A 25,392-nucleotide genomic window follows, 5' to 3' on the forward strand; every position below is an offset into this window, starting at 1 on the left:
AGACCATGAGGAAATGGGAGAAGGAAGAGAGTGGCTTCACCTAACTCATGGCTATGGTGTCAGTGAAGACTTTGTGGAAGAGATCATGATGAAAGCCAACATTTGAAAAATATGCAAGAGTTTTCTAGGCTGAATGCTGGGGATGGTTGCAGGCAAAAGGAACAGCATACGTGAAGAATGGAGGAATATTTTTGGAAGTACCAGTGAGTGAGCATGACTTAGGAGCAAGGGTGTGAAAGAAGATGCAGGAGATAAAACTGGAGAAGTGCATAGAGATCAGACCAAAGAATACTTGCAATGTTTTGTGGAAACTGCCAGGGGATGGCGGTGGGGCGGGATTGGCAGCAGTGGGAAACTGCCGGGGAGTGGGGAGCACACCTCATCAACAAGGGGACCTACATAATGAACTTTTGTATACCTAACCCTGAATTGTACCTCACATATTCAAAATAGAAAAAAAAATTTAAAAATTAAAAATTAAATAAAATAAAAAGAATTGGGGACGTAATGATCTTGTGAGCCACCGGAGGCACTTAAACAGAGACAGAAGTATAGTTGGCTCTTGGTTTAGAAAGGTTCTAGTAAATTAAATGAGGGCCATTTGAGAGATAGAAGGACAAGTTAAGAGGCTCTGGGATTAATCCATATTAGCAGTTAGGAAGACTGGAAGTACTTCTATTCTCCCAGAACTGGTCCTGCTGCCCTGTTTTCCATATCCACCTAGTATCCCTGAGTCTCACATCAATAATTTGTTCTTAAGATAGGGCTCTTTTCTAGATTCCACATTTTTCCCATCTCTCCACCTGCAACCTTCCTCTAAGAGATGATAAGCTAGAGGTGTAGGCAGACCCAGGTCCAACAGTATTTTAGTCAGTGCATCCCTCACCTGGATGACTGGTGTATGTGGAGAAGCAGGATGAGGTCCCAGATAGGCTCTGAAGAAAGGGAAGTGGCCATATTGACTCATCAGAAGTCTCAGAGTTCGATTAAAGTCTAAGGAAGTCCAATTACCAGAGATGCACCAGCCTCCAAGCTGGGAAGGAGAGAGCATAGGAAACAGTGAGACTGAGCATAGGAAGGCTGAGCATAGGAAACAGTGAGACCTATCCTCCATTGTCTTCATCTTCTTTTCCTCAGACAGTTGCTACCTCCTGACCTCTGCTCTGATTCCTTTGATCCCGCCAATACTCCACATCTATCCTTCTTTCTCTGCCCCCACCCATGGTTCTGATACTTTGACAGGACATTGTCATTCTAACCTTCTCCTAGAATGCAGAAATCCCTATGAAGAAGACCCACTTTCTAGGAATAAAATGGCAGCCCCACACATGCATTGGTCCTATATGTTGCATATCCAGAAAAGTTGATATCCCAATCTTTCTCACCTCTTCAATAACTTGTCTGAGGGGACCAGCCCCTGCAGCTTCAATGGAGTGTGTGTCCATGCAAGAGCTATAGAACTGGAAGGCTTTCTCCTCCCCAGAGCCTGGGTACAAGGGATCCTGGGCCTCTAGAAAAGAAGCATAAGAGAATTAAAGGTGTAAAGATTGGTATAGAGACAAACAGAGAGGGTGGAAGACAGGGAGTTAATAGAAAAGAAAGGGAAGCTCCCAAAGAACACGGGAAGAGGAGAAGAAACAGAGGTGAGGAAAATGGGAAAGATGAGAAGATGACCCAACTTGGAATGGATCAACTTGTTGGAAAAAGAAGAGCCCGGAAAGGAAATGTGAAGAAGAAGACAATGAGAAAAAAAAGAAAAGAAAAGAAATAAGCAAAAGCAAACAAGAAGGAAAAGACATGGAAGAAAGGAGAAAGCATGAAGTAAAATATAGGCAAAGAGGAAGGGATAGAAATGGAAGGCAGGAGAGAGACGAATGAAAACTTAGAAAAGTTCAGGAAACTAAAGAATTTAGAGGGATTGGAATGAAGAAAACTCACAAGGAAAGGCTTAGCAAAGAGAAGACACAGGGGAAGACTCCCCTAGTGTAGACTCTTCATCCACTGACCCCAGGAAACACACACACATTATAATAATAAAACGCACATCCCTCTGATAATCCACTTTTGAATATCTAACACTCACTCTCCCAACCCCCATCCCTGTCCACTTGGTATTTCTTCATTCCATTGTAAGCAATGGAATTTTTCCTGAGCATTTTTTTCCATCTCTGCCCCTTAACTGATATTATCTACTTACCAAAAAAGAATCTACCTCTCACTCTTTTTCTATCAAAAAAGCAGGACAGAAGGGTACATTTATTCCTCCCAGATTCTAATTGATATTGTCAACACGTTCCCTGGGTTTCCTTGTACCAGAAATGCATGCCTATCTTATGAGCTCTTATTCCCAAATCTGTACCACCACCAGCTTCCTGAGACCCACTTCCAACCGCCTACATGGCCTCAATTCCTCCTTCTGGTTTTCCTCTCAGTCCTAGCGGTTGTTTTCTCTCTTTTACTGCTTCCATCTGCAGGAACTTGCTTTACCTCCACCACCAATTAGCTTGGCTCTCCTCTTCTTTAAGCATAGTCTTTGTGCTTATTTTTCCTTTATGCCCTGACAGTGACGAAGCCCCCTCTTGCTTCTTACCCCACTATCCTACCTTTTTAATTCCACCATTATCTCCAATTATCCATCCCTATTATCTCACTTCATCCTGTTCAACTTGTTCTCCACGGTCCAAGATTTCAGTAGAGAAGCAAGAGATCATTGCAGGTGAGAGGGAGAAGGCACTGTTGAAAAGAGGCATTGGAAGACTAGAAGGGTCCGGACCAAAGGCTAGAGAATGAGTGATAGAGAAAAGTATTAAAGTGTAGGAGGTGCTGAGGAGATGCTGATGAAGGAAGATACCATGCATCAGACAGAATGAAAATTTGGAGGAAATAATCTAGAAGATGGGGCTTGCTAAAAGAAAGAACTTGGAGAGAATGGAGTAATTACAGATAAATGTAAAAGGAAAGACGATAGGAATTAGACAAGGAAAAGACAAAGGGAAGGACCACAGAGATGGAGGGAGGTATCTGAGGTGACAGAATAGTGAGAGAGAAGCAAACCCAGGAAACTCCCTGAAGAGCCCATTGGGGATGGTGCAAAACAATTGTCCCACAACTACGCAGGGTTGGGGGCAATCATGATTGTTGTCTGCTTGGAGGCATCTGATTGCACAAAGAATCTTTCACCCTGCTTTCATTACCTAGTATTCTCCGAAGTTGGCTCTTGTTCTCCTCAGCAAGACTCTGAAAAGAATTGCTGGATCCTTTGACCTTGCCACAGGCAAAGCTGAAGAAGTCGTTGCAGGGGGCCGCGCTGGTGTTCCCAGAGGCCTGGTAACGAGCCCGGAGATCCAAACACACAGGAGTCTCACAGAGGCCTGCGAGGAAAAGTCCAGAACTGGGAAACAAGAGGAAAGAGACCAGGGCTCCCCCAATGGGCTGGGCAGAGGAACACCAGGTGAGGAACAAAGGAAATGGCTAGGAATCTGGGAAGAAGCAGGAACCATGGGGAACACAAGGACCATGATGGCAGTCCCAGGAGCAGAGACCAGGACCCCTGGCTTAGGGAGGGCCAACTAGGTTTAGGGGCTCCAGGATCTTGCTTACGAGGACCACAGTTCCAGAAGATGTAGAACAAAAGCACAGAAGAACCAAGGAGCAGGCCAAAAAGCAGGATGGCTGTCAGCACTCGCCTGGCCGATGCCCACCATGCTGTGGACAGCCTTTCTTCTGGAGAGCTCTGAGAGAAAGGGATGGGGAGAAGAGAAGTGGAAGAGAGAGAGAATGAACTAGTTAGTGCTGGGGCCACTTTATACAGAGGTAGTTCTAAAACCAGCCCTATTTAAATCCTGGGAGATGAGAAAACAAAAAATGTCACCTATCTTGGGTGAGAATTAAGCAGGCTCTCAGAGGATGAGAATTTGTGGAATTTTAGAGCTGAGAGTGACAACATCAGTATATTCCAGCCCTGGGGGGGAGGCTACTCACCCCCGTTCCACGGGCCTGGCTCTGTCCTCTCAGCTCTTCTTCACTTTGGTCCCCACCCTCCTGAAGTGAGTGGAGGAGGAAGGAGGAGAGAGAAGCTGGTTCAGAAAGGCGAGCATTAAAGACCGTTTTATCAGGCTATTTTGACATCTGTCCCTGCCCACCCTGCCCCCATACACATATTTTAAACCCAGGGCAGTGTTCCCAGAAGGGCTTCTGAATGAACCTCTCCTCTGGAAGTGTCGCTTCTCACTTCCTCTCCCATCACCTCCCTCTCCTTTACCCCTTTCTTCTCCAGAATCATCACATCCCCATCCTCTCCAGTGCGGGCAGGGCATTCACACACAGCCACTCTCACCCCCCACCCCCACCCTAGGCCTCTGACTCCAAAAGGTCATGCTTTCTCCAGGGGACTTGCCATCTGTCTGTCCTCTCTGGCTCCAGAATCCTTTCTGGTTCTGGTCCAGGTGTTGACTCGGAGGACTGGGGTCCAGGAAACAACCTCCTTCCTGCCCCCGCCCCAGCTTCTTGTTCCTGGAGAAGGGGCACTTCTGCTATTCTGGCCCCTGTCCCCAAACACACACTACTGGCCTCTGGGTGGAGTCTGCTTATCTGTGGGGGAGCACCCAGGCCTCACTCCCTCCTTTATCTCAGCTTCTCAGGGGAGAAGAGGGAGGGAGTCTTTACTCCCCAAGCAATCTTGCACTTGGTCTGCTCCTCTTGTCCTGCTCTGTGGCTTTGCTCATAAAGTGCCTTTATTTCTGGAATATTCTTTCTTTTCTCCTTTCTTCTGTCAAAAAAAAATCTGAGGTACAGTAACATTTTAAAGACCTTATTGAGTAAGAAGAAATTCATGAATGGAGGAACACCAGACCAATAGATTACACAGGTATAGTGTTTCAGTGACAAAATGTCAGAAGCAAGTATGTATTGGGAAGCTGTGGAAGCTAAGTAGGGTATTATTTGGTTGGTTTGAAGTTACATAAGTGCCTTTTTTAGGTACCTTATTGAGAAGTTCCTAGTCACATAATCACATGTTAGTTGGCTGTTTATAATTCACTGGGGTTAAGTTTTATTTCTGCCGAACATAAATGTGTATCACAAATGACCCAAGTTAACTTATATTTGTAGTTTAAGTAAGAATAAGACCTGGTCACCATTTTAGTTTTGTTTTAACATATCTCTGATTAATATCTCTTAGATTCTTCAATTCTCAGGTCAAATGTCACCTTTCCCGGGAGGCCTCACAGCCTCGTCCATACTGTTCCCAAACAGGCTTAATTGTTTCTCTAGGTGTTTCACAGCCTACTGGTTGCAGGCAGAGTCATGCATTAAAAAGATCACCCAACTAGGAGACCCTAGTCTGCTAATTATTAGCTCTGCAACAATAAACAAGCCACTTAAACTCTGAGGTGGGTAGGCAAGTTTTGTCATCTGTAAAATGCAGGTAATATTTGCCTATGCCTACCTCACAGGGTCTCAGACCTTATACAAAAGAACAAGGCTTTACTGAGCTCTCTATCTTTCCTCCTACATTCCATTACACTGGTAGCTTGCCTCTTCCTCACCCTGTTGATTAAAAACTATCTCATGACAGGTACAGGGTCTCTTTTTCCTTCATGCCCACCCAAGATGCTTTATATATGTTAGTAGAAATGAACTGCATCCCAAGCCTGAAATGCCCTTTCCCACATCATACTGAACCCTCTTCTGTGGTTTTAGTGAAGCAAGTATGTCCCTGGAAGGTGTTTCACCTCTGTCCCTTGTTTCCACATCCCAGAAAAAATGGAATTTATTAGGTAGTGATGCTAATGTTACCCTGGCAATATTTCCAGATTCCCTCAGCATGGTGCTAGGGCCATGGTATACTTGCTGGAATGGGGTGAACATAGAGATAGGAGCAAAACTACTGTGCTGATTGGGGCTCTATGAACAAAAGATAATGAGGTATTGGGGGCAAATAGGGCTATTGAGGAAAAGTGTTATGAGATACAACACAACAATATTTAAGAAAAACTGGTATGGCATTGGGGATTTGGGTTGATTAGATAAAAGACAAGAAGCCCAGTTGTTAGCTTAGTGTTGCAGGAATGGGAAAGGGAGGGCCCAGCCCAGCCCAGGAGTATGACCCAGGAGAGGAAAGCCCATAGAAAGAAGGATTTGATACAAGAAAATAAGGTCATGCAACTGACTTGAGTTGTAGAGGGGGTTCTAATACAGTTACAGATGAGCTCTGAGTTGTGTTTCTAGTTTATAAGAAAATAGTGATGCTAGTGATAGAAAAAAGTGGAAGTATGGTTAAAGGTGGGAATAGGAATCAGCTCGAGGGGAAAATGATAAGTCAGTATTTTAGAGGTGCTTGCTCTGTGTGGGTACATCCTGAGGGTACCTCCTCTGTGATCTTCCCTTCCCCAGAAAGTCCAACACCGTACCCATGGACTGCTAGCTTCCTTCATCTGTATTCCCTTCCTCATTCCTTTCTACCAATAAATCCCCTAAGCTGATGTGTCCCCAAGGAAATGATAATAGGGACAACTCATATTAGAGAAACACAAGATGAGGAAGGAGTGTGCTAAGTGACATTGACCTGCGGAGAGCAGCTACAACCTGGACTTAGGTTCTCTCCCTGTCGGAGAAGCTGAAGCAACCTCGGAGATAGGCAGCACAGTTACCTGGTTCACCGCTCCCTTCCTAGCTGCCTCCTGAAGGCAAAGCAACCTCTGTTCTGGGAGCTGCCTCAGGAGCGTGCCTCCCCTTATCTCCCACGTCCTACTCCACAGTGAGTCATCACCACCACAGCCATCCTAGTCGTAGGAGTGCTGCAGCTGCTGCAGCTGTCACTCAGATCCAAGCAAGTTCACAGCCATGGCACACAGACCACATTTATCTTTGCAAACATTGCTCCCTGCTTGCCTTAATTGTTCTGTCCCATCGATTCTAATTTCGGGATCTTTTGTTTGATGCCATAATCACATCAAAATAAAAACACTTGTAATAATGGCAATAATATCCACGTTTTACTGAGCACTTCCTATCTACCAGGAATATACTAAATGTTTTGCTTATATGCATAATTTTCCTTCAGTCTTCACAGCAATTCTATGAGGGATATAAGAACTATTATTTTCCTTTTCTTATAGATGAGAAGGTTGAGATATATGAAAGTATAGTGAACTTGCCTAAAGTTATAAAATCAATAATTATAAGAACTGGGGATTGAACCAAAGCCCCTACTATGTCTCTTAGTCATGAAGCTTCTGTTTTTGGAAATCTCTTCATAGTCAAATTTTTCCTTTGTTTAAATTCTTCTTTTTAAACTATTTTCACTGACAGTTTTACGAGTGTCTATTCTCCAAACTCTCAGACATCCAGTTTCACCATCTGAAAGCTATAACTTTTGTTTATCCATAACCAGCTATCATCTACAGTGGTTACAGTATCAAAATCAAGGACATCGATGACAAGTCACTTCTAAGATCACTTGGTTGTAGTAACAACTAAGAAGCTACCTCTTAGGAAGCAATAGACCGAGCCCTAAATGCACAAGAGTAAGCATTGATGTCGCAAGCAAAGTTGAGGACTTTGACAAAAAGATGAAGGAAAAACGTCACTGGCAGCAGATTTCGGGGAATTCTAATTGGCCTTTCAAGGAAGAGTTGGGGCCCACTTTTGGGGAAGAAGACCTTGTAAGTTCAGTATTCCACAAAGTAGTTTTTGAAACAGTTTAAGTAGATAGACCTCTTTTAATAGTTTAACTTCTATGTACACTTTTTCTTTTGTAGATATATGACTATTACAAGACTAGAATACATAGTCATTGTTTAAATTGTTGTCAATTAAAAATTATTAAACAAATGATGGTTAGATTGGCACTTGAATATGGCAAAACTTGAAGCTAATGTTCAAAAGACTGAAGTTTGAAATGTGTACAGATAGAAACATTTCAAAAGGAGAGTCTTCATCCTTTATTCTTTCTTGATATTTTCCCCCTACCACCACTTTCTTCTTCCCAGTCCAAAAGGTATCCATGGCAGTACTCTAGACACAGGAGACTCTAATAAGTTGTGTCAATTCAATGCATGTTTCCTCAAGAAGAATGCCCATAGGATCTTGCTAAGACTAATGTCTTAGTCAACTACTCCCATAATAATGCTTTGTAACAAACCACCCAAAACAATGGTTACAAAAACAAGCATTTATTCTTATGTTCAAAGATCTGTGTGTTGACTGCTGTTCAGCTGATCTAGGCTGTGTTCATTTGTGCTTCAGGTAGCATTTGGATGCACTTAGATCCATGACATAGGTTCATATGTTTTCTCTGGGGCCCTTGCTAAGTGGCAGAAGGTAAGCAGGTCATGTTATCCTACAGAGGACCATCAAAGTGCAAGACTCAAGCCAAACCATGTAAGACATTTTACAACTCATTATGTCTGTTAATATTTCATTGGCCAAAGTACATCACATGGTCAACATAAATATCAGTGAACCAGGAGAAGTAAATTTGCTTGGAGTGGGAAGGGAAAGGTAGTGAATATTTGCTATAGAAAAGATATAAACTACCACTCCCACTCTGTTCAGAACACACCCTTTAGCTAGGATAAAGGGTTTGGTCGTATCGTGCGACAACACAAAAACAAAACAGTAGGAGCCCAACTGGGTCAACCTTATATGTGAGCAATGTCTATAAATACTTATATCACAAACATGATGGTCCTTGATCCATGTGTCCTTAAGCACTGTAAGGCATTTCAGGTTATAGAGCAGTGTGGCATTCCCTCATCTACAAGCCTTTAAACCAGGCCACCCACTAATACAAATAGTCAAAATGCCTTATCTTTATAGAAAAATACCATTTCCAAGACTTTAATTTAATACTGATCTTAACCACTCTCCTTCTAGTTCTGCTGCTGTCAACTCTGTCCCCTCTTTTAGGCCTAGCATCTGTCCTTAAGAGCTGATGTTTGAGCTGAATCACACAGCTTTAGGATTGTGTATATGCTAAGGATTTTGGCTTAAACTCCTGCCAGACTCAGCTAAGTTTCTATAACCCAGCTCCACACCCACAGATCTTTATTCTCAATCTCCTACATTGGTTGGATAATTTCCCAACTGGACGCTGAATGGGTAAAAATCCTATGGGCATCATAAATAGAAAACTTCCAAATTAAGGCTAAGTTTAGATACTAAGACGTCAGCAAAATGTGTTGAGCTTAAGACCTACAGAAAGCATATAGCTGGCAGGAGTTGACAAGGAAATAAGTCTCAGGAAGAGGATATGTAATCTTTTATCATGGAAAAATTTGCATAGATAGCTATCGCTATGTCTGGTTTCTTTGGAAGTGAAGAAATCACGTCTATGCCTGCCTGATCCCCTGATTCTAAAGTTAGAACATCTGTTAGTAATAGCATTTATTAACCACTGCCTGATTTTATTGGCACACAACAGGAGACCCTTACTCTGTATTAAAAAGAAAAACTAACTATGAATGTGTCTAAATATTTACTATAAGGATAATAATTTCAGTGTTATTTATAATGATATTTTTAAACTGTCATCCTTAACTGTCCTACTGAAGGGTGATAGTTAAATAAGCAATGATGTATCCAAACATTGCATACAAAACTACACTAAAATATCAATCATAAAGGGAAAATCCATCCAAAAAAGACAAATATTGCGTAATTCCACATACTTAAAGTGGTCATTCACAGAGACAGAAAGTAGATTAGTGGTTGCCAGGAGTTGTGGGGAGAAAGGAATGGAGAATTGTTATTTAATGGATGTGAAATTTTGGTTTTGCAAGATGAAAAGATTTCTGAAGATTAGCACAACAATTTGAATGCACGTAACGCTATTGAACTGTATGCTTAGAAATGACTAAGTTGGTAAATTTTATGTTATATACATTTTATCACAATTAAAAATTTAAAGCAATTAAAAAAACCCCAAGAACCAAAGTCTTATCTCCAATCTAGAAAGTTATTCCCTTTACCTTTTATTCCTTTTCTTTTTTCCCCAAAATTTAGTTTCTTAACTCCCTTATCTCTAAACACAAGTATACACACACATACACATACAAAGAACCTGATCTAAAAGGATTGCCTCCTTCTTTCTTACTTTTTTCTCCTTCATTTTCTAATTTTTACCTTTCCTTGGAACTATAAAAGAAATTCATCTGTTTTTTTGTTTTTTTTTCTCCTCCTTCCCTTTCCTGCAGCAGGTCAAGTCAGAGCCCTCTTCACATCTCAACTGAATGCTTATTTCCTAATGTCTACCCACCTCCAGGGCTCAGTGTCAGTCTTGGTGCTCCCATTCTTCACCTGATAACTCCCACTGATAGATTCAGTGAATTCTGCAGATGCTAGTGTTGTGGTCTGGTGTAAAGAACAGGAATATTAGATCTAGAGAGACCTGAGTTGATTTGAATGTGAATTCTTCTAGTCACTGGTCATGTGATCTTGGGAAAGTCTTTTAATCTCTGCTCTCCCAGTTTCCTCATCTGTGAAACAAAATATTTATTTTCTTTGAGATAGTTGGTGTAAGCATTAAATTATGTAATGTGTGTTGTATAAATTGCTTTGTATGTTATAGGCAAACAACAAGTGCTAGCTGTCATCACTTGTGTGGATTTATTTATGTTGTTGTTTTGGTGTTTGCAAGAGCAATACAATAGTATCCAACTATCTACGTATACAACATGGTGAACTTGATTTTTCCACTTTTGGTTTGTCTCACAATTCAATGGAATATATGAAAGGCTGAAGACATTGAACTCTCTTCTTTGAAGAGAGTTTTTGGATATGTGGTTTTCTTTCCCCTCATTCTGAATTGTGTTTACCTCTTACTCTGAGTCAGAGCCAGATGAGGAAGCTCAATTGGGAGAACTTGACATATCAAGAAGTAGCACATGACTCATGCTTGAAAATTATGCTGAGGAGACTGTGACTGGCTGCACTGAGAAATCACAGCAAGAACACTGCACTGGGCACAAGATGCACCTCCATGGATATGCATTTTCTATGCTGTGTGGGTCCTGTGGAAGGAGCTAGCCATGAGTTGAATGGAAATGTACATGCTGGAGGGCATTCTGCCAGGAGAAAGACTACCCAGCAGGAAGAAGCTGGACATACGCTCTTGTATAAAAAAGCTAAGGCAAGGTTATGAATAGTAAGCCTGGGAAGCATGATCCAATTCAGAGGACTTTAGTCAGATATTCTGGTGAGAATAACTCTGAAGAGCCCACAAGTAACCCACAAGAGAGTGAAAGTTTTGGGTATTCATCTCATCCAGAGGGTTCCAACGTTAGATTAAAAGTAAAACCTGGCTGGGCTCAGTGGCTCAGCCTGTAATCCCAGCCCTTTGGGAGGCCAAGGCAAGTGGATTGCTTGGACCCATGAGTTTGAGACCAGTCCAGGGAACTTGGCAAGGTTTCATCTCTATGATGCGGATTTTTCAGGTCAGCCTGGGTTTCAAGAGTGTCAGCTCAATGGGTAGGCCAGCCAAGACCCAAAGAGGGTCATCAAGGGCCTGGTAACCCTAAACCCTGGAAGTTTCAGTTCTACTGGGCTGGTGAGCCAAGCCCAGAGAGGGTTGCTGGTTTGGTGGGCCAGCAAGCCTAGCTCCCTGGGTGTCTCAGGTTGGGAGTCTCGCCTTCTTCTGGCAGTTCTCCTGGCTCAGCTGACTCTGTCACCTGCAAGCCAGCCTCTGGGGTGCATGGCTTTTCAGCTCCGACAACCTTCTGCAGCTCTTCAGCTTGCAGCTCTTCAGGGTCGAGGTTCTTGTCTCATGTTCAGGAAGAATGAGGGACACAGACTGCCAGAAAGTGAGAAAGCCGGATTTATTGAGGACAGAAAAGCTCCCACAATGGGAGGGGGCCCGAAGGGGTTGCCCCTCTCTGGGGTTGAAATCTGGTGCTTATATAGCCCTAAGTCCAAGCTGATTGGCTAGTACTAGCTGTGATCTGTTGCTGTTCTGACTGGTCAGTATTAAGGACCAATTGGCAGGAGGTAGGGGCCTAATGGTGAGCTGACTGGTTGCTTTACGATTCCAGCAGTGAGTACCTAACCTCTAGCTTGAGAGGCTTGCAGGGAGCTTGTTTACCAATGCTGAGAGGCCTGCCAGGAGTTCACTACATTGTAACCAGAGGACCCATCTGTCTGTCTGCCTAGGCTTTTCCTAGCTATCTCCTGTCGCATCTACAATAAATCAAAAATTAGCTGGGCATGGTAGCATACGCCTGTAGTTTCATCTACTTGGAAGGCTGAGGCGGAAGGATCACCAGAGCCCAGCGGGCCGATGCTGGGGTGGCTGTGAGTATGCCACTGCACTCCAGCTTCGGTGACAGAGTGAGACTCCAACTCAAAAAAAAAAAAAAAGTAAAATCTGTTTAATTCCTAACTTCTCTTCCCTTCCCAAGATCCAACCTGGAAGAAACCAGTGAGTTAGAAAGAAAGTCAGTAGAAAAAGAAGGAAGTTGTAGACCATGACCAGCATTTCCCACTGCAGTCTTCAAGCCTGAGACAAATGCAAACTGAAAAGATACATTTTGAAAGAGATGACAATCCAGAATTTTGATGGTGGAATACAGTGTTCTTTTTATTATCTGCAAATGACTGGAAGACCTCTTATTTCTTAAAGTACCTGAAAAAGCTATTGGACTTTTCTAAGATTTTACCCAGAGGCAATGAGCAATCTGATGGAGATTTTGCAGGAATCATTGCATAAATAAATAAGTAAAGTAAGTCAGTTCTGCTAGTACCCTACTGTGCCTGGCTCTATGATTAAGCCAATCACATTAACTACATAACCAAAGACAGGGAACTTCAATTCCTTGTTTCATCATGTGAAAGATGAAAATATTATATTTAGGTGTTATATCAATTAAATCTATCTTAATATAAACATCATAAAGCATTTAGCATTGCCTGATTCTATTTAAATTCAGAAAGTATTACATGTTGTTTAAAGGACTATGACAATAATTTTCTTACTTGGAACGGCAGAAAACAAAATAATGGGACAAGCTATGTCATCTTCCTCTGTAAAGTTCTTAAAGAAATATTAGGTCAACAGGAAGTTAGAGACTATACCAGTTCTTATTGTTCCATAATAGACAACCCCAAAATTTGATGCCTTAAAAAAACAATTTATTAGCTCTCTGCTCTATGAATTGGCAAATCAGGTACAGCTAGAGTGTCACCTGTGCATGTTTATGTGTTTGGTTTCTCATGGCAGGCCAGATCAGGGCTGCCTCACCCAGGATGGTCTCACTCACATGTTTAGAAGTTGGCTGGGGCTGTCTGCCAAGGTGCCTCAGATCTCCTCAATGAGGCCCCTTTAGCAGGCTAGCTCAGGCTAGTTCCCATAGCAACTGGATTCCAAAAGAGCAAAGAGTAGATGCTGCAAGGCTCTGAAGACCTAGTCTTGGAAGTCGTATGATATCACTTCTGCCATATTCTATTCATCAATGCAAGTCCCAAGGCCAGCTGAGAGTACAGGAGCAGAAAAATAAACTCCAACACTTGAGGGGAAGAGCTGCAAAGAATTTCTCAAGAAAATGCTTTCCTTGTGAAGCAACATATCATGAAGAGATTACTGGGCCAAGAGTCAAAAAACTTCGTTTTCAGTCCTGCGTTTCTCATAGACTGGGTAATTTTCACCTAATTTTCCATTTCAATAAAATCTAGCACTGAAAACTTATGTTTCTGTGTCTCTTATTCACTTTCTCTTTCTTCTCTTAGGGTCTTAAAAGTCTCTGTAAGTTTAAGGTCAGAGCACTAGCATCAATATATGGGAATTGATTCTTTCTCCTTTAAAGATAACCATAGAACAAAGACGGAACAATCTAAGGCCTCTAACCCCAGTCCTGAAAGTTCTGGCTGAATAAATGTAAGCAGAGGGTCATATACTGGGAATATTCCTTAGGAGCTATCTGGTATTTACCCATGACATTTACATAGATTTTTGTAGTTGTTGTTTTATTTTGTTTTGTTGGTCCTTCCTTCTATTCTGCTACTTGGAAGGCAGATGGGTGATAAGAATGAGATTCACACTTGAGAGACAACACATTAGTGAGCTGGAAGGAGTCCAGTGGCAGAGTGTCTGTGGACCTCGTGGAGAAGGGTGGCCATATCAGTTCTGGACTGCATCTCTAGAGATTTTTACATATGAGATCATCACTGTTTTATTTAGACTACTGTAGTTTTTTTTCTATCACTCAGGGCTGACTCTAATCTTACTAATAGATAAGTGTTAACATTTTAAAAAAATTGGGTTGAATCATGTCTACTTATCCAGGGTTGTTAGAATCACGTGACCATGTTGTAAACTGTACAACTATAAGGATCTCCAATTACATGGACTAGGATGTGCATGGTTTTCCGCAGGGTTGAGGCACATGGCAAACCTTTTGCTTAGCAACTAGCATGATATTAAAAAAGGAAGTTGATCATACTGATATGTTGTTCCTATACTTCTTGCTGGTTCCCCAGAGACCTGGATGTTCTTGCTTAAGCTTTCAAACTTGCCATTTTTTTGTAAGTCTATAACAGATGGAGTCCCTCCCTCCAGAAACAGAAACCATTCTAAGTATTTTAGAGAAAACTTGGTACTTTTAACTGTATACACAAGTGACAAGAATTGAGAAGCCAAATGGGTAGAGTAACCAATGAGGCAGCTCTAAAATCATCAGCAGAAGAAAACTACTCTAAATCTGAAGAATAGAGGAACAAAATGGAGGGGTGTTGCCAAAGCCCAGAGTCCAGGAATTGGGCCATCCAGCAGAAGATAGGATCATACTGGACATGCTCAGCAAACTGAAACTTTAGAAGAAAGAGCTGTCCAGTGGGAGCTATGGCCACTAAGGAGATAGACCTGCTACAGGAGGTGCCAACTGAAACAGAGAGGGGGAAAACATCCTGGCTTTGGCTATATATCCACCTTCTTCTACTGGGCCGAATCTTTACAAAAGTCAGAAGGGAAGAAGATTTGCGAAGCATAGCTCCTTGTGACACAGAACATGACAGAAGAGGTCAGGAGGTTGACCTGTAAACAGGCAAATGACCAACAAGAGCATTGGTAAGAGTGTTTGTGCCCTGTTAAGACTGGGCATATGCAGTACCATTTCATAGCTCTAGTTACTAAGGGTGGCTCAAAACCGAGCAGGAAACTCTATCTTCTTTTGTGTAAAACTCTTCAGTATCTCGAGAATTAGATTTCATCATCTGAAAACAGCACCCTTAAAATGGACATTGCAGCAGGGCTCAGTGGCTCATCCTGTAATCCCGCGCTTTGGGAGGCTGAGGTGAGTGGATTGCCTGAACCCGTGGATTCGAGACCTGCCTGGGCAACTTGGCGAGACCTCAACTCTACAATTAAAAAAAAAATCAGCTAGGCATGGTAGCGTGTGCCTGTAATTCCAGCTACTCGGAAGGCTGAGGAGGAAGGATCGCCGGAGCCCAGTGGGTCGAGGCTGCAGTGGCCAGGAGTGGCCACTGCACTCCAGTCTGGGTGACAGAGTGAGACTCCAACTCAAAAATAAAAATAAAAATAAATAAATAAATAAATAAAATAGACATTGCTATTCTTATGATAGTCTGCAACAGCAGTGACAATGGTAGAACTCTTTCAAACACCACTGTAGATAATGGACATTAACTCGGGTAAATAAGAGAAAAAGAGAAAGAAGACCGTATATGCTACAGAGTAACCACAGCTAACTGGCTGATTTGTTTCCTGCAAAAATCTCCCCTGCACAGAATTACAAAAGCATGTGAACTTTTCCGGAGAAGCAAGAACAGAAAATTTGGGTATTGATGTTCATATGACAGCATGTATATCCACAGACGAATGGATCAACCAACAATTAAATTTTATGTACATTTATTTTAAGAGTATAGTCTGTGTTAATAAGAATGACCAATGATTTTTTTCTTTAAAAATGTCACTTTTGCAACTAAAAGCTCTGGAAGTTATATATATAACAAATATAAGAAGACTCTCAAAGATGGAGAAAAGAAGGCGGTGACCTTGAGACATGAGTAATGAGATGGTGACTTCCCTGGGTTTTCCTTTAGCCTCATATATTCCAAACTTGAAGCTGAAGAATTCAGCAACCTACAAATGCAATGGACACAGACAATAAAGGCCTCATGAAAGCCTACTCTCTCTAGTCAAAAGACCAGGAAAAGGACAGCCTAGCAAGGCAGAAAACTTACAGTCGTCACTCTACTCAAGCCAGCTACCACAGAAAAAAACGATGGCTCCACTCTCATTCATGCCAACAAAGGCTGAATGGAAAAACTACCTTTGAAAGGCATAATGAGTTATGTGAACTACGCCCTCACACACACAGGTGGTATCAGAGAAGGCAAAGTAGCGAGCCAGGATTCTTATCCCCGGTTGGCAGTAAGGATGTCCCCCTCCTCTCCTGTCAGAGGAGGACTGGTGTAGAGTCAGGACTTTTACCACCAGTCAGTAGTAACAAGAACAAACTACCCTTCATCCATAGTGTTCCTGGAGGACATGTGGAGTGCAGCAATGAAGCACTCCTACCCCTCTAGACAGGAAGGCATCCATAGAGGCCAAGTAGGGGGCTGGAAATCCTAACCTAGCCTAACAATAATAAACCGGGATGTCAACAGAGGTCAATTGAGAAACCTGAATTTCTACTCTCAGCTGGCAGTAACAAGATGTTGTTCTCTCCCCCACCCTTAAGAGAAGTGTGAAAGATAGACAACTGAAATGAGAGATTTAAATAAGATCTAGCTCTTCATACCATTATACAAAGATATCCAGGTTTCCATAAAAATCACTTATTATACGAACTACCTGGAAAATATGAAAATAAAAGAAAAAGACAATCAATAGATATCAATCCAGAGATGACAGAAATATTAGAATTATCTGATAAAGACTTTAAAGCAGTCATGATAAAATTGGTTAAATTAGCAATTGTGAACATGCTGAAACAAATGAAAAAATAAAATATTAGCAAAGAAATAGAGGCTATTAGGAAGAACCACGGAGAAATTTTTGAACTCAAAAATATAAAATTAGAACTCAAAAATAAATAAATAAATAACCAAAATTGAAAACTCAATAGTGAATGGGGGAGGAAGAGGAAGCAATATACTAGGAGATAAAACAATAAAAATTACCCAACATGAACAACAGAGAGAAAATAGACTAGAAAAAAACTGAACAGACTCTCAGAGGTATGTAGAACTATAATAAAATATCTAACATATATGTCATCAGAAAAAGGCAGGGCTAAAAATGTACTCAAAGAAATTATAACTGAAAACTTTCCAAATTTGACAAGAGACATACACCTACAGATTTAAGAATCTGAGCAAATCCTAAAAAAGATAAACCCAGAAAAGAGTCACATCAAGACACATCATAGTTAAACTTCTGAAAACTAGACACACAAAAAAAGATATTAAAAGTAACAAGAGAGAAACAACATCTAAAGGAGAAACACAATCCGGATGACAGTAGATTTCTCATCAGAAACCATGGAAGCCAAAAGGAAGTTACATAATATTCTCCAAGTGCTTAAAAAAAAGAACTGCCAATTCAGAATCCTACACTCAGAAAAATTTTACTTCAGAAACGAAAAAGAAATCAAGACATCTCAGATGAAGTAAAACTAAGAGAACTTGTTAACAATAGAACTACCCTAAAATAGCTGTAGAAAGTTCTCTAAACATAAAGGAAATGATTTAAAAAAGAAGAAGAAGAAGGAACCTTGGAATGATGGAAGAAAAAGACAGTATATAGAAAGCACAAGTATGGGTAAATACAGCAGACTTTTCTTTTTATAATTCTGTAATTGCTTTTTCAATTGTAATTGAAATTGCACTTGATAGTCAAAGCAAAAATTATAACATACCTGATATGGTTCTAAGTGTATGTAGAGAAAATATTTAAGACCATTATATTATAAATATGGAAGCAAAGAGAATGCAATTAATTATGTATATATAATATAATACTAAAGCAACCATCAAACAAACTATAGCAATAAACATTCTTTTAAAAAACTATAAATAAAAATAAAATTTGAAAAATATTCAGGCAGCCCACAGAAAACCCCAGAAATGAAAGACTAACCATAAAACAAAAAATAAAATTTAATACTTTAATGCACCAATAATTACATTAATTGTAAGTGGTCTGATATATCAAGAGAAAGACAGAGATTGGTAGACCGGATTAAAAGCATCATGCAATTATCTGCTGTCTATAAGAAATTCACTTCAAATATAATGATAAAGCAGCTTAAAATTAAAAGTTTGGAAAAAGATGTATCATGCAAACATTAATCAAAAGAAACCAGGAATAGTTATATTAATACCAGATAAAGTAGACTGTAGAGTAAAGGAAAATTACCAGATACAGAGAGAGACATTATGTATGATAAAAAGATCAACTTCTAAAAGTGTATGCACCTAAGAGCAGAACTGAAAAATATGTGAAGCAAAAACTAATAAAGCTGTGAGGGTAAATAAACAAATTCACACTTATAGTTGGAGACTTTGACACCGCTTCTTAACAAATTATAAACTACCAAGACAGGAAATTATTAAGAATATAAGCCGGGCTCGGTGGCTCAGCCTGTAATCCCACGCCTTTGGGAGGCTGAGGTGAGTGGATTGCCTAAGCCCACGGGTTCGAGACTACCTGGGCAGCGAGACTCATCTCTACAATAAATCAAAAAATCAGCTGGGCGTGGTAGCGTATGCCCTGTAATTCCGGCTACTCGGAAGGCTGAGGCGGAAGGATCGCCGGAGCCCAGCAGACTGAGGCTGCGGTGGCCGGGAGCGGCCACTGCACTACAGTCTGGGTAACAGAGTGAGACTCCAACTCAAAAAAAAAAAAAAAAAGAATATAAAAGATCCCAAAAAGGCCTAAAATCACTTTTAGAACACTTCTCCCAACAACAGAAGAATAGATATTTTTTCCAAGTGCCTCCAAAACATGTACCAAAGTAGATATCTTGGGTAATATTTTTTTTAACTCAAAAATTTTAAGAGAATTTAAATCATACAGAATATGTTCTCCAATAAGTGGAATAAATCTAGAAATCAAATAGCATCAAGGTAATAGGAAAATCTCCGAACACTTGTAAACTAAACAATAGACTTCTTAAAAGTCTATGCGTCAAAAAAGAAGTCCCAAAAGAAATTTTAAAAAATACATTGAATTGAATAAAAATGAAAATACTACCTATGAAAATGTATGGGACACAGCAGTATTGAGAGAGAAACTTACGGTGCCAAATGCACACGTTAGAAAAGAAGAAATGTCTCAAATTTATTATATTATATTTGACAACTTAGATGTAAATGGCTCAATTTGTAAACAAACAAACTTCTATAACTTATCTAGTATTAAATTATTTGGATAGCCCTATAGTTATTAAGGAAATGCAATTTGTGATTTAAGAACTTCCAAAAAAGAAATCCCTGGCCCTTAATGGTTCCATGGGAAAAATTACCAAACATTAAGAGAACGAACACCAATTTTATGCAATCTCCTCTAGAAAATATAGGCGGAAGAAAAACTTTCCCATTCATTTTATGAAGCTACTTTCACCCTAATGCTACAACCAGACCTCCCCCCAAATTACAAACCAATATCCCTCATGAATAAAGATAAAAATTTCTTTAAAATATTATCAAATAGAATTTAGCAATATATAAGATATTATTCTGCATTACCAAGTAGCATTTATTCTATGGATGCAAGGCTGGTTCAACATCTGACAGTCAATCAATGTAATCTACTGTATTAACAATGTAAAGAAGAAAAATCACATAATTGTATCAATTAATTCAAAAAAATTAACAGAATTCAACATTTATCCATGATAACAACTCTCAGAAAAACATAAATGAAGTTGATGCAGTTCCTCTATAAAAATCTTGTTACTAACATGATACTTAATAACAAATCAATGTTTTTTTCCATAAGATCAGGAACAAGGCAATAATGCCTGATCCACTCTAACCACTCTTATTCAACACAATGATGGAAGTTCTAATAAGGCAATTAGGTAAGAAAGGGAAATAAAAGACATACAGATCAGAAAAGAAGAATCAAAATGGTTTCTATTTGCAGGTAATATGATTGTGTACATAGAAAATTCCCAGGAACAATAAAAAAAAAATTCTAAAACTAAAAAGTGAGTTTATCAAGGTCATTGGATACAAGATAACCATATAAAAATCAGTTTTATTTTTAAATACCAGCTGTGAACTAGTAGACACAGAAATCTTAAAAATATTGCCATTTACAATACTCAAAAAATACTTAGCAAATCTAACAAAAAACATATAATGATCAAGAATCTCTAGAGAATCAAAACCAATAGGATATGTATATACAGTCATGCATTGCTTAGCCGCGGGGATGTGCTGAGAAATACATCATTATGCAGTGTTGCAGTGCCAACATCATAGAGTGCATTTGCACAAACCTAGATAGTATAGTCTACTACACACCTAAGTTATGTGTATAGCATATTTCTTCTAGGCTATAAAATTCTATAGCATGTTACTGTACTGAATACTGTACACAATGCATTTGTAACACAGGCAGTTGTAACACAATGGTAAGTATTTACATATCTAGACAGAAATTTTTCAGTTCCATTGTAATCTTATGAGTCCACCATTGTATATAGGTCTGTCGTTAACCAAAACATCATTATACAGCACATGACTGTATATGTATATATGATTTTTTTTTGTCAATATTGATGAAGGGATTCTAAAATGTATATGAAAAGGCAAAGGGACATGAATAGATAAAACAATTTTGAAAAGGAAGAATAAAATGAGAGAAATTGATACCTGATATCAAGAGTTATTACAGAGTTATAGTAATTAACACATGTGGTAGTGCTGGGGGAACATAGAGACCAATGAAATGGAATAAAACAGAGAACTCAGAAATAGGCCCACACAGATATATCCAACAGATTTTTAACAAAGACAAAAGCAATTCATTGAAGAAAGCCTTTCAACAAATTGTACTAGAACAATTGGACATTCATAGGCAAATAAATGAGCCTTGACCTAAATTTCCAAACTTACACAGAAAATAACTCCAAATAGACCATGTATTCAGCAACATACCAGAAGCACAATCCATAAAAGGAAGAATTAATAAGTAAGACTTCATCAAAATTTTAAAAATTTTGCTCTGGAATAAACCATAATAAGAGGATTAAAAGATAGGCCACAGACTGGGAGAAAATACTTGCAAACTACATATCTGACAGAGGACTGGTATGTAGAACATGTTTTTTTTTGTTTTTGTTTTTTAATCTCAAAGCTTAACATTAAAAACCAAGCAATTAATTTAGAAATTGGGCAACAGACACGAAGGGACACTTCACCAAAAGAAATATAAATGCAGCAAATAAACACATTGAAAAATGATTAACACTATTAACCATCAGGAAAATGCAAACTAAAACAGCATACTTATCAGAATGACTGAAATAAATAATGACAACTAAATGCTAAAGAGTATGTGGAGAAACTGGATCACTCATATATCGTTGATGAAATGTGAAATAGCATATTTCTACAGAGAAATAAAAAGTTATGTTCACACAAAATCTGTACACAAATGTTAGTAGCAGCTTTATTTATAATACACAATCTGGAAACAAATGTCCTTCATTCTACTGCTAATTCCATGGGATATTAGCAGTAAAAAGGAATGAACTATTGATACACGTAATAGCTTGGGTGAATCTCCAGAGAATTATGCTGAGTGAAAAAAGTCAGTCCCAAAAGGTGACATACTGTGTGATTCAATTTGCATGACATTCTTTAAATACCCAAACTATAGAAATGGAGAAAAAGTAGAGTAGTGGTTGCCAGGGGTTAAAGAGGAATTGAAAGTTGGATAGGAGTGCATTTAGTTACGAAAGAACAACATGAGGGATCTTTGTGGTGATGAAAATGTTCTGTATCTTGATTGTATCAGTGTCAATATCTTGGTTGGGAAATTGTGCTATAGTTTTGCAAGATGTTACTACTGAGGAAAACTGAGTGATGTGTATGTGGATCTCTATTATTTCTTACAACTGCCTGAGAATCTTCAAGTATCTCAAAATTTAATGCACCAATATTTTTAAGTTGCAAGGTCAGTAGTGTAATTTTTTCATAAAATGAACTGGATAATGTACCAGCCTGATTTTTATTGCAGACAGAATCTCTTCTAGATTGTTTAATCAGAAGGAGAATCTACTCAATAGTATTTGGAAGCTTGTGATATCTGGGAAATGGAGAGAGGTGCAATCAGAGTCTACGCCAAGAACACACCAAGCTCTAGCCAAGGTGCCCTTGCTGTTGTCACTGCTGCCCAGACACTGTGGTTTTCGTTGGTGATGTTGGGGAGCAGTTATCAGTGATCCTGGCACAATATTTGCCAAAAGTAGACCCACACTATATACTCTTTCTCTCATTTTTCACTTTGCAATTGAAGGCTGGTGCAGGTGTATCTGATTACCAAAGCCCAGGCTGTCTGTAGGTTTTGCCTGACTGTAAGGGAGCCTGGAAGATCATAGTCTGGCTTCTGCCTTGGAGAGGGGGCATTTATAATATGGGAAATTCTCCAAACAGGAAAATGTTCAGAAGATACTTGAGCTACACACTTAGCCAATGTCTACTACAGACAGAATACCATGTTTTGCACCTCAGTGATTACTTACTTTTTGAAGATCTAAAGACAATTTTCAAATTCTGGAGAATAGGGTAGGTGGAGGAAGGGAGTGTGTTTCTTTGATAACATTGATTTTCTCCTTCAGTTCTTTGTGTTCTCTCTTTTTTTATTCTATATCAATATATTGTATTTGTATAGAAACTCACAAATTTTACTTATCTTTCTAATTGTATTAGCATATAACTGTGCCTAACATTTCTTAGTTAGTTTAATGTTGTTATCTATTGCTTTAGATCCCCTTAATTTTTAATTTAATTTTATTTTGTGTTTTCTTTTCTTTCTCTTTCTCTCTCTCTCTTTTTTTTTTTTTGTTAGATTGATTATTTGTTTGAGTTGGCATCTCGCTCACCCAGGCTGGAGTGCAGTGACACAATCACAGCTCACAGCAGCCTCGACCTCTTGGGCACATGATCTATGTTGGTCCAGGTTTAAAGAAGCCCAAGATGTATGTTTTGTTAGGATAAGAGTCGTTCTCTCTCCCCCACCACCACTCAGACAGAAAGGAGAAAGCATTTATCCCCAGAACTGCTTGAAATCTATCTGGAAGTAGAGCATATACTGCGGAGATGGAGTTAACAATAGACAGAGAGAACTGTCTTAGTTCATTTTGTGTTACTGTAACAGAATACCAGAGACTGGTAATTTATAAAGAAAAAAGATTTATTTAGTTCATGGCTCTTCAGGCTGGAAAATTCAAGAGACATGATGCTGGCATCTGCTTTGCATCTTGTGAGGGCATGATGTGTCACAACATGGCAGAAGATCAAAGGGGAAGGGCAAAGAGGCAAAACCTTAGGGGAGTCTTGGCTTTAATAACAACCCACTCTCAAGGAAACTAGTCCATTCATGAGAAAATTAACCCAGTCTTATCAGAGCAAGAATTTACTCACTACTAAAAGAACGACACTAAATTATTTACGAGAAATCAGTCCCTACAACCCAAACAACTCCATCTAGGCCTATCTCCCACAACACTACATCAGGGATAAAATTTTAACATGAGTTTTGACAGAGACAAACAAACCATATTCAAACCACAACAGAAACTCTGTTCTCATCCCATCATTAACGCCTCTAACATCATAACCTCAGAGGTGTCGTCCCAGGTTGTTTTAATTCCTTAATTGAATCAGATTTATACAGATTTATCATTTGACAACAGAAAAAAATGTGTGTTTGGTTTTAAACCTATTCTAGATCCACCTGTATGACTGTCTTGGTAAAAAAGGTCTCCATGATAATTTTCTTTTGGTGACCTGGAGTCTCCCAAACAAATCCTATTTTGAAATGAAATTTTCTTACTTTGCTTTCCAGATTGTCCTCTAAATTTTCTAAAGCCTGTGGTCCATAAATATAGAACTGGCAGATATAACTTGATTTTAGTACAGCAGTCTGGGTTTTAGTGCCAATGCTGTGCTGAAATTTAAGAGTGCTATTTGATTTGTACTATGTATATTTAAAAGACTGCTGAGTTACTTGAGCATGGAGTGCCTAACTACAGTTGATAAGGGTCAGAACCACACTCTGTTCATACACAAAAAAGAGATGACCCAAAAACTGTCTGTCTGTGGATGTCTAAAGTGACAGGATATGGACCCTATCCAGGTTACTACCATCGAGCTTATTGAAACCCATTTAGAAGTGCTGTTCTTCCACTGACTGAATCTGAGTTCAGTCAGTTGCCTTGAGGCCTGCACGCTGTCGTGATGACACCTTGGCTTCTGTTCTATCACTTCCACACACACTGTGCCTGGAGTAGTGAGAAGCCATACAATAACTCTTTAATGCATCCTTTCATTAGAGAGCCTCTTCTGTGGGCAGTGGTGGATTCAAGCAAGCATGCTTCATTCATACCTTAATATTCACTCACTTAGGGAAAGAAAGACTCCATTCTAGCTCTACTGCAGAAGCAGAAAGATCGTCCATGTAAAGTGACCTTCAACTCCCATTCTCATATTTCTGGATGGCAGGCTTGTCTTGGTTTCTGGCAGGCATTCATTAGTGCAGCTGTTCTTTCCTGAAGTCTTAGTTCTCAGTTCTTCTCAGTTCTTTGTAATAACTCTGATTCCCAGCATGTATTGAAACCTCTTTGCACTTTGTACCTGCCTCTGACTCCGACGTAGGGGGAACCTCCACAGCTTCAGACAATGCACTACCATCCCTGGTCTCTACTCCACCTTCTTGCCTAGGTAGTTTTGGTTGTTTGCAGTTTCTGAATAGATAAAGAAAGCCAGTGGGAGTGGGGCAGGGCCAGGGTGCATGTGATGTTTTGGCACCCAGAGGAGAGATAGACAGATGACACACAAGTATATAAATAAATATCATAATTTCAGATTGTGATAACTGCTGTGGGCGAAAAAAATAAAACAGGAAAAAGGGATAGAGATGAAGGGTGGTGGTAATGTGTTGTCTTCTTTTCCTCTTAAAATGACAGAAATTTGTTTTTCACAATTCTAGAGGGTGAGAGGTCCAAGATCAAAGTGTCCACTGATCACTTCCTTGTGGGAGTTCTCATCCTGGCTTGTGATTGCTGCCTTGTCACTGTGTCCTGCCTACCCCTAGTGATCTTTCATTGGTGCATGAATGGACATGAAGTGGAAAAGACAGAAAGAGAGAAAGAGAGAGAGAGAGAGAGAGAGAGAAAAGAAAAAGCAAGGTGTCATTTTTGA

General features: G+C 39.7%; 1 protein-coding gene across 1 annotated transcript in view; it reads right to left on the reverse strand.

The window, feature by feature from the left end:
* The window catches only part of KEL (Kell blood group, metallo-endopeptidase), a 70,090-nt gene that overhangs the window by 16,861 nt on the left and 27,837 nt on the right, over positions 1–25,392 (reverse strand). Inside the window, exons 2-6 of the mRNA XM_021717452.1 lie at positions 3,982–4,076; positions 3,601–3,733; positions 3,195–3,371; positions 1,386–1,510; positions 887–1,033 (exon numbers count right to left, since the gene is read on the reverse strand). Coding sequence (XP_021573127.1) covers positions 887–1,033; positions 1,386–1,510; positions 3,195–3,371; positions 3,601–3,733; positions 3,982–4,076 — 677 coding nt within the window. The remainder of the gene's footprint in view (positions 1–886; positions 1,034–1,385; positions 1,511–3,194; positions 3,372–3,600; positions 3,734–3,981; positions 4,077–25,392) is intronic.

The sequence above is a fragment of the Carlito syrichta genome, unplaced genomic scaffold (genome assembly GCF_000164805.1).
Source record: "Carlito syrichta isolate Samal-C Ts95f unplaced genomic scaffold, Tarsius_syrichta-2.0.1 Scaffold309764, whole genome shotgun sequence".
Taxonomy (NCBI): Eukaryota; Metazoa; Chordata; class Mammalia; order Primates; family Tarsiidae; genus Carlito; species Carlito syrichta.